The 14338-nt window shown below is 34.0% G+C and overlaps 1 protein-coding gene and 1 long non-coding RNA gene across 16 annotated transcripts in view; one reads left to right on the forward strand and one right to left on the reverse strand.

The window, feature by feature from the left end:
• Positions 1-14338, reverse strand: part of LOC149488327 (uncharacterized) — a 302595-nt gene that overhangs the window by 74167 nt on the left and 214090 nt on the right. Inside the window, exons 5-6 of one of the 15 annotated variants that reach the window (XM_089694979.1) lie at positions 10975-11169; positions 9898-10109 (exon numbers count right to left, since the gene is read on the reverse strand). The exons of 13 other annotated variants lie outside the window; for them this stretch is intronic. In XM_089694979.1, coding sequence (XP_089551105.1) covers positions 9913-10109; positions 10975-11169 — 392 coding nt within the window. In that variant the 3' untranslated portion in view covers positions 9898-9912. Of the gene's footprint in view, positions 1-9897; positions 10110-10974; positions 11170-12359; positions 12605-14338 lie in introns of those variants that run through there. One more of the 15 variants, XM_089695028.1, reaches the window with a different exon arrangement.
• Positions 6676-7652, forward strand: LOC149488328 (uncharacterized). The gene is made up of 2 exons (XR_016315587.1): positions 6676-7030; positions 7463-7652. It is a non-coding gene; the product is annotated as an uncharacterized LOC149488328 (long non-coding RNA).

The following is a 14338-nucleotide window of genomic DNA, read 5'->3' on the forward strand; positions in this document are numbered from 1 at the left end:
TACTTATGTATATTTATTATATTAAATTAAACCACTCCTGGACCGATATCAATTGCTTTAATAATAATATTAAACACAATGACGTTTAAATTTTAAATGAAAATTAATTAAATAATACCTAAATATAGAAATATCAGAATCTTAGCTTCTGGAAAAAGAGGAGAAGCAAGATACTGTTACACCATCCCAGATTTAAACCACTATTTATATTAGTATAGTAGGAGAGCCCGTGGGAGATCGTCCTTCACCGATCTTATAATCAGATGAGACGTATTTTTTATTAAATATTTTTTGTAAACAAATATGCCTATAATTGCTTGCCTATCGAAAAGTGGTCATGGCTATTTTTAATTAAACAAATTTTTATCGATTTTTAACGTGATATCGTTTTTAAAATCATTTTAGTCGGGTGACATGTTCAGAAACTTGTGTCACACCAAAACCTCACGAGCGCGATCGCAGGTATAACGAGAGAGAGACGGACCCATCTCCCGTCTCATCTCGAGCGCTGCCACCAATAAGACGTTATCACGTAAACACCTCGATCGTAAACCTACTTTACAAACAACCAATTTTTTTTCATCACCTTCATACTTTTGATAACCAAATGAAATTTATTTGACTGATTGTTTTTGATACACAGACTATTCTGTGTATAAGTATGCCTATGCATACTTTTTTTTCACCTATTTTGACCTGTTTACACCTGCTTGCCAGGTAGTTATACACTGAAATGAGTAGGCAAGCATATCTAGGCATATTCTGTGTATCAAAAACTATCAGTCAAATAAATTACATTTGGTTACCAAAAGTATTAAGGTGATGAAAAAAAAATCGATAAAAGTTAATTTTATTAAAAATTGCCATGACAACTTTTCGATAGGCAAGCAATTAGGCATATCTTCAAATTCAAATCAAATTTCAAATTTATTTATTTGTTTCACAATTTTTACAACTCATATAAATTGTAGTAAATCCCTGGTTAACCCACTAGGAAAAACCTGTGCGGGGTCAACCAGTGACCTTCGTCGGCTTAGCATAATATTTTTAACAATATGATTTTAACAGTACATATTTAGAGACAGAAATTTTTGTGTAGGTACAATCTTCAAACTTAGTTAGACTTAACTTTAAAAAAATAAATATATATATAAATAAATAAGATTATTATACATATAATATATATAAAGATATTAATTATAAAATGGTTTCTTACAAGTTATCTAATTATGTGAGTATGTGTGTCTGTGTGTGTGAGTGAGTGTGTATGCGCTTGCGTGTACGTGTGTGTGCGTATGTATGTGTGTGTTTGTGTGATTTTTAGAGGATATCATACAATCTTAATATATATAAATCTCGTGTCACAATGTCTGTCCTCAATGGACCCCTAAACCACTTAACCGATTATAATAAAATTCGCACACCATGTGCAGTTCGATCCAACTTGAGCGATAGGATAGTTTAAACTTTAAACATGTAGGTACCACGGGCGAAGCCGGGGCGGACCACTAGTTTGTTCATAAAAATATTTAAAAAAAAATACGTCTCATCTGATAATCAGATCGGTGAAGGACGATCTCCCACGGAGCCCGTGGGAGATCGTCTTGGATTCGACTTGGTAAAAAATTTTATTTCTACTTTTTACCGCACTTAAACAAAAGCTTATTCATAAGTTTACATGTATTAATTTGTTCTCGCTTAACAAATTTAAGGATGAGAGTGTTTATTAGCTTCTAGCACAACTTCATAGCCCACGGTGACAGCCTTAGCCTTGCAGTTTCTGTAGCTATGCTTGGTGCACCTCCATGTTCGTTTTGAATCATTCTGCTGAATGAGCGTGAACCTCTGTCCTCTGTGTATGAGTACTAGATTGCCTTTAGCAGTGTGCTCGAATTTCGATGCACCTGGAATAACAATTAGTACCTTTTAATCTATACTAATATTATAAAGCTGAAGAGTGTGTTTGTTTATTTGAACACGCTAATCTCAGGAACTACTGGTCCGATTTGAAAAATTCTTTCGGTGTTAGTTAGCCCGTTCATCGAGGAAAGAAGATATATCATGCTAAGACCAACAAAAGCGGAGCCACGCGGGTAAAATCGCGCAGATCTTAAGCTGTATTTTATTAAAAATGAAACTCGAATTTCCTCATTGAGGTATTATTATAGAGAGGACACCACGAACAAAATCTGTGCGACAAGCGCGGCGGCGCGGGGCGACTAGTGAGTCATACAATTTGCAAATATTCTACCTATTATTACTTATAAATTAAAACCAATCAATGTAACAAATAAATATTGTTTATCTTATTAAAAAAATATGAATAAACTTATCAATTAAAACCAATCAATGTAATAAAAAAATGGTTTAAGAGACGATTGACTCTAACTCGTGTTAGAAAAAATGTAGTAGTGATGCAGATGGCCTCTCTAGTACGTAGTACATAGAAACAAGTCAATGAATTTCTCAAGTTTTTTTATTATTTAGAAATGAAAGTACATATTTTAGTAATTAAATATTTAGAAATTAAATGATAAATCCACACATTATTTGTATTATTAAATGTAGGTTTTTCACATTTATACAGCTCAAGCATTTTTGAAATGAAACTTCTTTAGGCGCGTTGAGAGTAAAGTTTCAAGGTCGCGTCATGGCAATACCGTTAGGCGCGGGTCAAACACAAGCGGCGCGGGCGCGGGCGTGCCATAAGCGCACCTCTTGAATCTGTTTTGCACCACGTCCTTCTTATACATTTTGTATGAAAGAATTTTGGAAAGGCGACGAGGCGGCACGCCACGGTTGCGCCGCGGGCGTACCGCAGGCGTACCGCAGGCGCGCTTCCCCCATCGCATCCAAATAGAGGTCAATTCACGGTCATACACAATCAAAAACAAATCGGGTGGTATAGACCGGGAGATACTGACACAAAATTTCGAGTCATTTGTAACAGGATGGCGGTTCCACGGGGGTCTTAGTACGCAATGACAAAAACGAAAATGATGGTGTGAACGCTGGTACCGGTGGCTTAGTCGCGTGGGCGTTAGTCGAACTCGTCGGAAAAATAGCGAAAGTCAAACGATTTGTAACACAAAAATTTTAGAATTTACCGATAGCCCATAAAAAAGAAGTAGGCGGTAGTGTCATGCCATACTTTTCCGGTGTGACTTACAGCCCGCCATACCGACGCGAATGTGTTGATTTAAATAAAACAATTATTCAACCATTTGTACCAGGCTAACTTTTGCACAGGTAACCATCGTCGTGCAGCCATTTACGAAAATCGCCATGCCATACTTTTCGGACGATTCCAAATGGTCGCCATACCGCCGAAAATCTGCAAAAAAATTTATTTCGCCAAATTTTTTGTACCAGTATTGCATTTGGATTTTTGGAGAGTATTTGATAAAATGTGACCATTGTTATATTTGCCATACTACTAGAAGTAGGGGGAAAAAGTGCTGTCATACTTAAAAAAATAATTTATTATTAATTTATATAAGTGAAAATTTCCAACACCTAGATCTTTGAAATTTTGTATTTATATTCGTTGATCCTCAAACTTACAGGAAAAATAAGTGCCATACTGTTACAAATCGTTTGACTTTCGCTATTTTCCGACGAGTTCGACTAACTCCCACGCGACTAAGCCACCGGTACCAGCGTTCACACCATCATTTTCCTTTTTGTCATTGCGTACTAAGACCCCTGTAGAACCACCATCCTGTTACAAATGACTCGAAATTTTGTGTCAGTATCTCCCGGTCTATAGTAGGAGACGGTAGCCTGTCAGTCAAAAATGTGTTCTCTCTGTGTGGAATTATATAGAGCTGCTATTACATAGCCTTCTTCGTTTTGTTTTTAAAGGTGAATTGAATTAATCGATGAAATGATTTACACAGGTGATGGCAGTAGGGAAAGTGAAAATGAAGAAGAGCATAATGAAAGTTCCCATGTATTTACAATGTCAGAAATAAAGATAATCCTGATTTTGATTGTGTTTTTTATTTATTTGTAATAATTGTAATAATATTGTGGAATGATCAGTACTGTAAATACTTTTGAACTGAGATTTTAATGATAAGATTTATATGGTTTAAATGTAAACCTGTGTTTGAAAACCATATTTTATCTATACTAATATTATAAAGAGGAAAGGTTTGTATGTATGTATGTATGTATGTATGTATGGTTTTCACGCATTAACTAGGTACTGGACCGATTTTGATGAAATTTGGCACAGATAATCTTTAGACCCTGAGAAAGAACATAGGCTACCTTTTATTGCGAAATATGTACCACGGGCGAAGCCGGGGCGGACCGCTAGTACAATATAAATTTTGTGTTATTTTAACCTTCTTTTCTTCCATCTTTACACCAGTACTACTTTAAAATTACTTTAAAAGTACTATAAAATTTTCCAAGTAAATTCCAACATTTCCAACAAAGATATATTTGCAATCGTGGGGTTATCCTCGCTATTTACTTACAAGGAATTATCAAAACAAAATCGTTACTTTCAAATTAACGTTACTTTCAAATCTCTTTTAGCACAAAAAACATAATTTTACTAAATTATGCATGAAAAAAATGCATTTAACCACTCTATATAAATATCATTTTCGGACGCCAACAGCGCGCCCGATGCGCGCCGGCAGCGCGCCCGAGGCGCGCCGGCTGGCGCGCCCGCGGTGCGCCCGATGCGCGCCGCGCCGCTTGTATATGTCCCGCGCCTAACGTTTTAGTATCTTTGAAGCTTGCCATAAAAGTTTCATTTCTGAGTTCTGACACGTGAGCTCAGCATATACGCTCTTTTTATGGAGACTGGGCAATGCCTGTGTTGATTTTTTTCCCGCTTATAACAACTTTATGGGTGGGAGTGTTCATTGGCTTCTAGCACAATCTCGTTGCCCAAGGTGATGACCCTCGCCTTGCAGTTCCTGGACCGCTGCTTGGAGCATCTCCACGTCCGTTTTTCATTCAGCTTAGTACTCAGCGTAAACTTTTGTCCTCTGTTTATCAGTACTAGATGCCCTTTAGCAGTGTGCTGGAATATCGGCGCATCTGGAAGAAAAGGTAATGAAGTAAAGGTATGATTTTTTGTAAAATAGTCTTACAGATGTTGTATCTTACACTTTGGTCAAGTTGTATCGTAGAAAGCCTAATGAAAATTATTACACTTCATCGACTTCAAAAAACGGAGGTATGGATAATGGAGTATGATAAGGTACACAGAACGTCCTCTGTGTTACACTGTTTTTTTACATATTTCTAGTGGTAAATCTATAAAGTATATCCTTTAACCTTATTGTGAAATTAATAAAATATGAAATTACAATGCATAATACAATTATAAACATGAAAAAGGAAATATGTACATATGAACAATTAACATGAACAACAAAATAAAAAGGTCAATCGCGGGCACATTTCATTGTAGAGAAGTGATAAAATGATTAGTTTTAAAGAAATAGTGTCTGTGTTAAGTGTTTAGACGTAATCAAAAATGTATGGAGGGACGGTCGGAACATTCACCTTAAAGGAGAATGGCGAAACTGGGCCTAACTGTTACAGAAATCATAATATATTTAAAACTAGCGACCCGCCCCGGCTTCGCACGGTGCAATGCTGATACTAAATACACTACAGAAAAACTGTGAACGTTGTATTATGTATATAAAAACATAGCGGCCCGCTCCGGCTTCGCACGGGGAAAAAAAATAGTGTATGTAAATGTATTCAAGGTATTTAATTGGTTAAGGATTAATGCTGTATTGGTTAAAATCGCATCGAAAATTAGCCATTATTTGTCGTAAAAAGTAAATGACAATAAAAAGCTATTGTGGGTTATCCATAAGAGATAGAATTATACCATCGCGGACTTTTCTGTAGACCTTTTCAATGTGTATAATACTTAGTACATTATTTTGATAAAACCCTTAGGGTTCAGCCTGCGTTTGCAATGTAAGCGGAAAAAATGTAATTTTTTACGACATCACATTAGAAACCTCAAAAATAACAGTACTTCTCCGCTATTTAATGGATGTTATTATACATATAAACCTTCCTCTTGAATCACTCTATCTATTAAAAAAAACCGCATCAAAATCCGTTGCGTAGTTTCAAAGATTTAAGCGTACAAAGGGACATAGGGACATAGGTTAGGGAAATCGACTTTGTTTTATACTATGTAGTGATTCATTATGTTAATTTTAATAATTATTTGTAAAATATCGACTTCTGATTCTATGGGAAAACAAATCTTTGAAAAAAAAGATAATTCGTTCACTACCGGTCTTATCAAGCAGAGATGTCAGTGTTGTCAGGAGTAAAATAGTCAAATATATATAGATTAATACGAATGAATGTTTATTTTTCATTTTTAGTTTTATTGAATTCAAATGCTATAAAAATCAGAAGCAAAACTTAACTTTTATTAACACACATCTTAATTTATTTAGGTCATTCTATAAAATAAAAACATATTTTACTTAATCAATAATAATTATTATAACATTTTTATTTAGGTAGCCTGGCTATTGTAAATGTCAAATTATTAATTATAATTGTGTCAGTGATGAGTGATTTGTTATGTTTGTTGTTTGACATTTGAGTGAAGTTTTAGTAACGTTATATTCAAAATTGCCTTATACTCTGTCCATTATATTATTTGCTTTTTGACAGCTGCACGCTCAGAGGAATAAACCTATAGAGTTCTTATATTGAGACAGAACAAAATACATATTTTCTAATCTACTTACTCTTAGTCAATAACAGCATAAGTCAGATTGAGATAGCGATAGAGTATCTGCACTGTCTTCAAACGTAGCGCGCCGGCTAAGTTTTGTTTGCCTTCCAGCTGGAGGTCTCGGTGCGTCAAGTGTTTTTAACGAAATATTTAGAAAATATAAAGTGTTTAGTGTTTCTTTTTATTTGTCAGTGTGCTAAAATGACTATTGTATGTTTAGCTACCGGCTATTACTAGTCGAACGGGAGTTTTGGATGAAAACAATGAAGAAATATCTTTCCATCGGTAAGTGATTTTCAGCAAATTGATAAATATTTATGTTCTAACCCTATTTGAAGGTTTTATCAAGCGCTTTTTTATAAGTTTATGTTGTAACTGTAACATCTACCCACTTTATGGGGTTGTGGAATACAAAAGAATTAAATAATTTTTAAAAAATGTCACAATATTATCACGTTTGGCATTTTGTTTACCACCGTAGTGTTGTAACACATCTAGCGTATATTATCGATTTATGACAAAAAATCTATTTCATATTAACGTTGATTTATTTATTTTGTTTCTTATATCAGATTTATATGTAGTTGTTGTAGCAAATAATAGATGTAAATTTTCTACAGCAGGAAAATAAAAAATACCACGTGGTTGTTTTATTTGACTTATCTGTTTAGTTTGTTGTTTCTCTTTTAGATTATTAATAAATTCATTTTGTTTTAGATTTCCAGAGCTAAATAAAAAATGGGTATAAAACATGAGACGTGTAGATTGGACGCCGTCGAAATTTGCTAGATTGTGTTCACTGCATTTCGAGCCTGCGTGTTATCAAGATGGATACTCTAGAAGAATTGTGCAATCTTACGCTTACGTTTTTTTTGTTCCTTTAGATAATAAATACATTTGTGTGTGAGTGAATTTTTATTTGGAATTTTTTTTACACATTTAGGTACTTTAAATGTGTAACTATGTGAAAATTAAACGGTTGATTAAATGACAGTTCTCATAGATGAGAAACTATTATTGAAATACATACTTAATATACATGCGTTTTCAAAGAAAAACCCGCATAGTTCCCATTCCTGTGGGATTTACGGGATCAAAAGTAATTTTTCCAAATTTCATTGTAATCGGTTTAGTAGTATTCGCGTGGAAGAGTAACAAACATCCATCCTCACAAACTTTCGCTTTATTAGTAGGATGTAAGGAAAATGTTTTCTTTAAGACTGTCCTTTTATGAACTTGTTAAAATTCATGCTGACTGTGCCTTTCTCCTCACTCCTTTAACTTTATTGATCTTTATTTTAAATTAGTTACATTTCAAGTTTTAAAATTTATTTTAAAATATACTAGCTTTCCGCCCGCGTTTTTAAAGAAAATCCCGCACAGTTCCCGTTCACGTGGGATTTCCGGTATAAAACCTATCCTATGTGTGTATGTACAAAATTTCATTGTAATCGGTTCAGCAGTGAAAGAGAAAGTTATCCATTCTCGCATAATTTCGCATTTATTATATTCGTAGGATTAAACAAATAATGTATTCAACTGAAATTTATGATTAATTTTGTTTTTTTTTTATTATTTATTATTTCACGAAACCGTAAATGCAAAATGCTTTCACGATTTTATCGATGGAAGCACATCCCATCACTATCACCTTCTATCTATCTAAATACGTACCTATAGTAAAAATGGTGCCATGACTATGTTGAAACGTAGCTTGTAGTCTATAGCTATCTCATTCTTTCATACGACGTTTTCTTTAGATAGAGAGAAACAAATATATGTAAATTGTATACGCTCGATACAAGTACTCTATAGGTTTATTCCTCTGAGGCTGCACGCCTATGAAGGATTGTATTGTCTATGTTAAAATGTCATACAAATAATTATCGTTCTTCATGGACAGGTTCCGCCCACTTAGTGATGTCTACACAGAATTATTCAATGATGGGTCGATAGATTATAATAATCGATAGAAATACTCTGTAAAATATATCCGATACAGAAAAACTCTTCTATTATGTTATATAATTTAAACGTAAAGACAACCAAATTGTAAGATAGAAACCAATAAAAAATAAAATATTAGTTTAGTTTAGTTTTAACATACAATGCATAGATATGTGGTATTATTATTACATATCTTATTAGTACGTTTACGTTGTAATTATTATTTACGTACCTGATTCGATTTATGATAATATTTTGAATTTATAATTGAAATGGTATCACAATCGATAATCTTTTGAACATCACTTCTGGTATCACCCGTCGAGCTGTCAAAAAGCAATTCTTATAGTGGACAGACTATAATCGTCTATTTTTACTCTAAAGATATTATATGAATTGTTTAGTCTTATTATGAAAGCGAATCCAGATTCATCCATTTAAAAAGATATAAGAAACTAGCGGTCCGCCCCGGCTTCGCCCGTGGTACATCTTTACGTTTTCTCTACATAAGAACCATCCTCGTACTTCAAGGAATATAATAAAAAAAGAATTATCGAAATCGGTTCAGCCGTTCTCGAGTTATGCGCTTACCGACACATTTTGCGATTCATTTTTATATTATAAGATGTGACTAGTGATTGTTGATGTTTTGGTAAGTTAAAATTTGTGTTGAATAATATGTGTTGGATCCAATATTTCTATTACCTGACTGTTCTACTGTTACACTATTATTAGCTAGACAATGTAGATAGAAAATAAACTTACCTGGACCTAGAAAAAGGCAATGCTATTCATTTAATTCAAGCAAACTAACTTTTATTTTTGTTACTTTACACCCCAATATCTCTGCTATCCCATAGAACAGATCTATAATTATTATATTAATAGAATCTGTATATTTTTATCTATTTAATCCCCCATAAATCATCAGTGTAACGATCAGGCCCAGAGTCCTATGGGAGTTTGCCATTCTCCTTTGGTCTGACAATTTGAAAGCTTTTCGTTTTTTGAAAGAAAGAACTTAAGTACATACAATATTTTTTTTTTTTCAATCATTTATTCAAGGCTTTTGAACGATTGTTCATGGCAGCCCCATTGTAACAATCAACTTACAAACTAAACACAGATTATAAAATTTAAAACACAAAAGTTAAAAATAAAGTATAAAAAAGAATGGTTTTATTATATATCGGTTTATTTGGACAAAAAGAACAAGATACTTAGTGTGTATGTGTTTTCTTCACAAACACCTCATCACCCACAGTAAAAGCTAACACATTACACTTTCTGGACGTGTGCTTTGTACATCTCCACGTTATTTTGTTTCCAATCTCTTTTATTTTAAAATATTTATACCCGTCGTGGATTAAATTCTCTTTACGAGGCCTTTCAGTTTCAGAATACAACGATGGCATCCCTGAAAAATATAAGATGTTTTGGTCTAAAAATAATGTATTATGTTACATAAAATTAAATTATTTGATTACTATGGTAAGATAACATTTCATTAATTACATTCATACAACTATATAATAATTAATAATATGTTATACTAGCTGCGCTCCGCGGTTTCACCCGCGTGGCTCCGCTCCTGTTGGTCTAAGCGTGTTGATATATAGTCTATAGCATTCCTCGATAAATGGGCTACCTAACACCGAAATAATTTTTTAGGCTTTATATCATCACGCTACCACCAACAGGAGTGAAGCCACGGGGGTGAAACCGCGCGGAGCAGCTAGCAATATTATAAAGCTGAAGAGTTTGTTTGTTTGAACGCGCTTATCTCGGGAACTACTGGTCCGATTTGAAAAATTATTTCGGTGTTAGATAGTCCATTTATCGAGGTAGGATATAGGCTATATATCATCTCACAAAGACGAACAGAAACTGAGCAAAGCAGGTGAAACCGCGGAGCACAGCTAGTAGTTATAAAAACGTCGACTCTTTTCATTTGCTATTTCAATGTCAACAAATTATTTCTGTTGCTATTGCTTTTCTCGCATTTCGCAGATGATTGGTGATTTTTTTTATAATGATTAAGAAAACATTAGATGCTTACAGTTTATCGATTGTTATCGCTTACTTGGACATGAAATGTATTTTGATAAAAAAATTAAACTCGAATTTCCCAAGATTTTTTATTTAGAATTGAAAGTTTATTACTACCTATATAAAATAATTAGATTAAAGAAAACCCACAATCCTTCTGACAGGTTTGCTCGGCACACACGCTCTTTTTTGTATAGAGACTGGGCAATCCCTGTATTGAGTGGGACACTTACTCGGGTGGGAGTGTTCATTTTCTTCTAGCACAATCTCGTTGCCTATGGTGATTGCCCTCGCCTTGCAGTTCCTGGACTTATGTTTGGAGCACCTCCACGTCCGTTTTTCATTCAGCTTATTATTCAGCGTAAACTTTTGTCCTCTGTTTATCAGTACTAGATGCCCTTTAGCAGTGTGCTGGAATATCGGCGCATCTGGAAGAAAAGGTGTGATTAGTAGTCTTACAGATGTTGTATCTTACACTTTGGTCAAGTTGTATTGTAGAAAGCCTATTGAAAATTATTACACTTCATCGACTTCAAAAAACGGAGGTATGGATAATGGAGTATGATAAGGTACACAGAACGTCCTCTGTGTTACACTGTTTTTTACATATTTCTAGTGGTAAATCTATAAAGCATATCCATTCGTAACATTCTAAACTGTTCGAGCAATCACAGAAGAGCTCTTAATTTTACGCTTCATTAAAATATGACAAACTAGCTTACCGCCCGCCGCTTCGCCCGCTTTGTCTTAAACCTAATAAATTATAATATACTAAAACCTTCCTCTTGAATCACTCTATCTATTAAAAAAAACTAATCAAAATCTGTTGCGTAGTTTTAAAGATTTAAGCATACCAAGGGACATAGGGACAGAGAAAGCGACTTTGTTTTATACTATGTAGTGATGTAGTGATTACACATGAGTTCGGTAAATTTATCAATTATCGAAAATATGGGCGTAAAATAATACAATTTGTCTCTCAATTAGAATCTAACGAACGATAAAACTTGGGGGGAAGAAACGATTAAAGATTTTTCCAAAAAATGCATTTTTTATGTTAAAATCTCTGAACTTTACATTTTTGTTAAAAAAAATTACTCAAACTATTTCAATTTTATTTATTTTATCACATCTCATTTTGTTTAAAACATTCATAATATATTAGTTTTATTTTTTATTTCTAGTAAAGCTAATTCGAATGTATACTTAAATACCTACTTTATAATTCGCAATCATGGAATAATACAAAATTAAATTATTACAAAAAATAATTTGTAAATGCAAATTATATTACACGTGGAATATTTTTTCCTTGCGGACAACCTTATTGTGAAATTAATAAAATATGAAATTACAATGCATAATACAATTAAAAACATGAAAAAGGAAATATGTACATATGAACAATTAACATGAACAACAAAATAAGTCCAAAAAAAGTCCAATACAATTTTTTTTGTTGCCTGGCACTTCTGTTACAGTTACACGTAGGTATGTACAGTTCGATTCAAACTTAATGGCGGTTCAGAAGTTAGGTGCAGGTGCGAGTGCGGGTGTGCACAGGTCCTTAACGTCCCGCTGATACCTTAAAATACTTTGAGTACGATACGTTGTAGTGGTTAGGTTTTTACAGTCAATCGACATAGCTCTTGGGATAACGTCTCTTATCCTTAGGGTGACAATGTTCATTTCTCTCTAACATAATATTATCACCGAATGTCATTACTGTCGCTTTGCATCCACGGTAACTGTGTTTGGTGCAGCGCCAGTGCCTCTTGTTACCACTTTGAGTATTTAGTGTGAACTTGTGGCCTCTCACCATCAATATTAAATGACCTCTTGGTGTTTCTATAAAATTGGCAGCTAAAAGAAAACATATAAATACTTAGTTCAGAATTAATTATTTGTACTGCAAAAAACATAATCTCATATTATTATGATTAGGTACTCGTCAATTGAATCCATACTAATATTATAAATGCGAAAGTAACTCTGTCTGTCTGTCTGTTACTCAATCTCGCCTAAACTACTGAACCAATTTGCATGAAATTTGGTATATTTTGATACCCGAGAAAGGACATAGGCTACTTTTTATTGCGAAATATGTACCACGGGCGAAGCCGGGGCGGACCGCTAGTAAGAAATATACAAAATTATTACCATTAAGAAGTTAAGGGTTTTTTATCACAAAGTTATTGTTATCTACCTGTAGTAAGAAATCATGTTATCAGATCACTAAGGAATAAATTTTGACATCTACCTCATAGTTACCTTCATTTCAAAATACATGGAAACAGTTAATTAAATTCATTAAATAAAACACATACTTATTTTTTAATTTTTTTTTTTAATATTATGAGTAAGAGAAACCAAAGAAAAAAAATGTGTGCGTGTACTAGAGTACACACGTAAGAAGTGAAACTTCTTTATGACCTTATTTTTCAAAAAATAATTTACTATCTACAGTAATATTATAAAGAGGAAAACTTTGTTTGTTTGTTTGTTTGATTGATTGTAATGAATAGGCTCATAAACTACTGGACCGATTTTAAAAATTCTTTCACCATTCGAAAGCTACATTATCCACGAGTAATATAGGCTATATATTATCACGCTAAGACCAACAGGAGCATAGCCACGCGGGTGAAACCGCGCGGCACAGCTTGTATACAATATTACAGAAATACGTTAGTCTAACACGCTCGTCGTTTCGCTCCTTGCTACCTATTTAAATATTTACACCAGCCGCTGCTGCAACTCGCTCGCTTCGCTCGCTCGGCTCGTGCGGTAGTTCAAAAGTTAACCTAAGATGCTCGTCGCTTCGCTCCTCGCTACCTATTTGAATATTTACGCCGGCCACTGCCGCGACTCGCTCGCTTCGCTCGCTCGGCTCGTGCGGTAGTTCAAAAGTTAACCTAAGATGCTCGTCGCTTCGCTCCTCGCTACCTATTTGAATATTTACGCCGGCCACTGCCGCGACTCGCTCGCTTCGCTCGCTCAGCTCGTGCGGTAGTTCAAAAGACCAAGGGAGACGCCAAAAAATTCGAGTTATATAGAGTTTTCAACTTATAAAGGATTTCGACTTAGGCGGATTTTGATTGGACATAAAGAGTTTGAGGTTTATTCTTATAAATATTGAATTCACAAAATCATAATTGAACACCAATCAAGCAAACACGTGTTAACGTGAGTCATAGATTTATTATCGTATACTCCTAAAATGTTTTCTAAGAAACAATACTGTACTTACATTGTCGGCAAGTTCTTAAAGGCGGTAACTTATTTTTGTTCGAACAATTATAGAGGTAATAAATATAAATTCCTAATGTCGAAATCTCGAAACAGTCAGAAATTAATGACGCACCTAGTATATACATATTATGACAGAGGTTAAGCTTAAATAACTTGAAAAATAAATAACATGATCTCGCCCACGTGTTGGTGTTTTAAAAAATTCAATCAAAAACTGAGGTTAACTTTAAATACAATTTTAGAAAAATAAATACCACAATCAACATTCAAGTATTAGAAAAAATTGATACCATAATTCCACCCACGTGTTAGTGTATTGAAAAATACAATCAAAAAGTGAGGTTA

Source organism: Colias philodice, chromosome 5 (assembly GCF_061535455.1).
Source record: "Colias philodice isolate Cphi_HAF_F1 chromosome 5, ilColPhil1 Martin Lab GWU primary, whole genome shotgun sequence".
Lineage (NCBI taxonomy): Eukaryota > Metazoa > Arthropoda > Insecta > Lepidoptera > Pieridae > Colias > Colias philodice.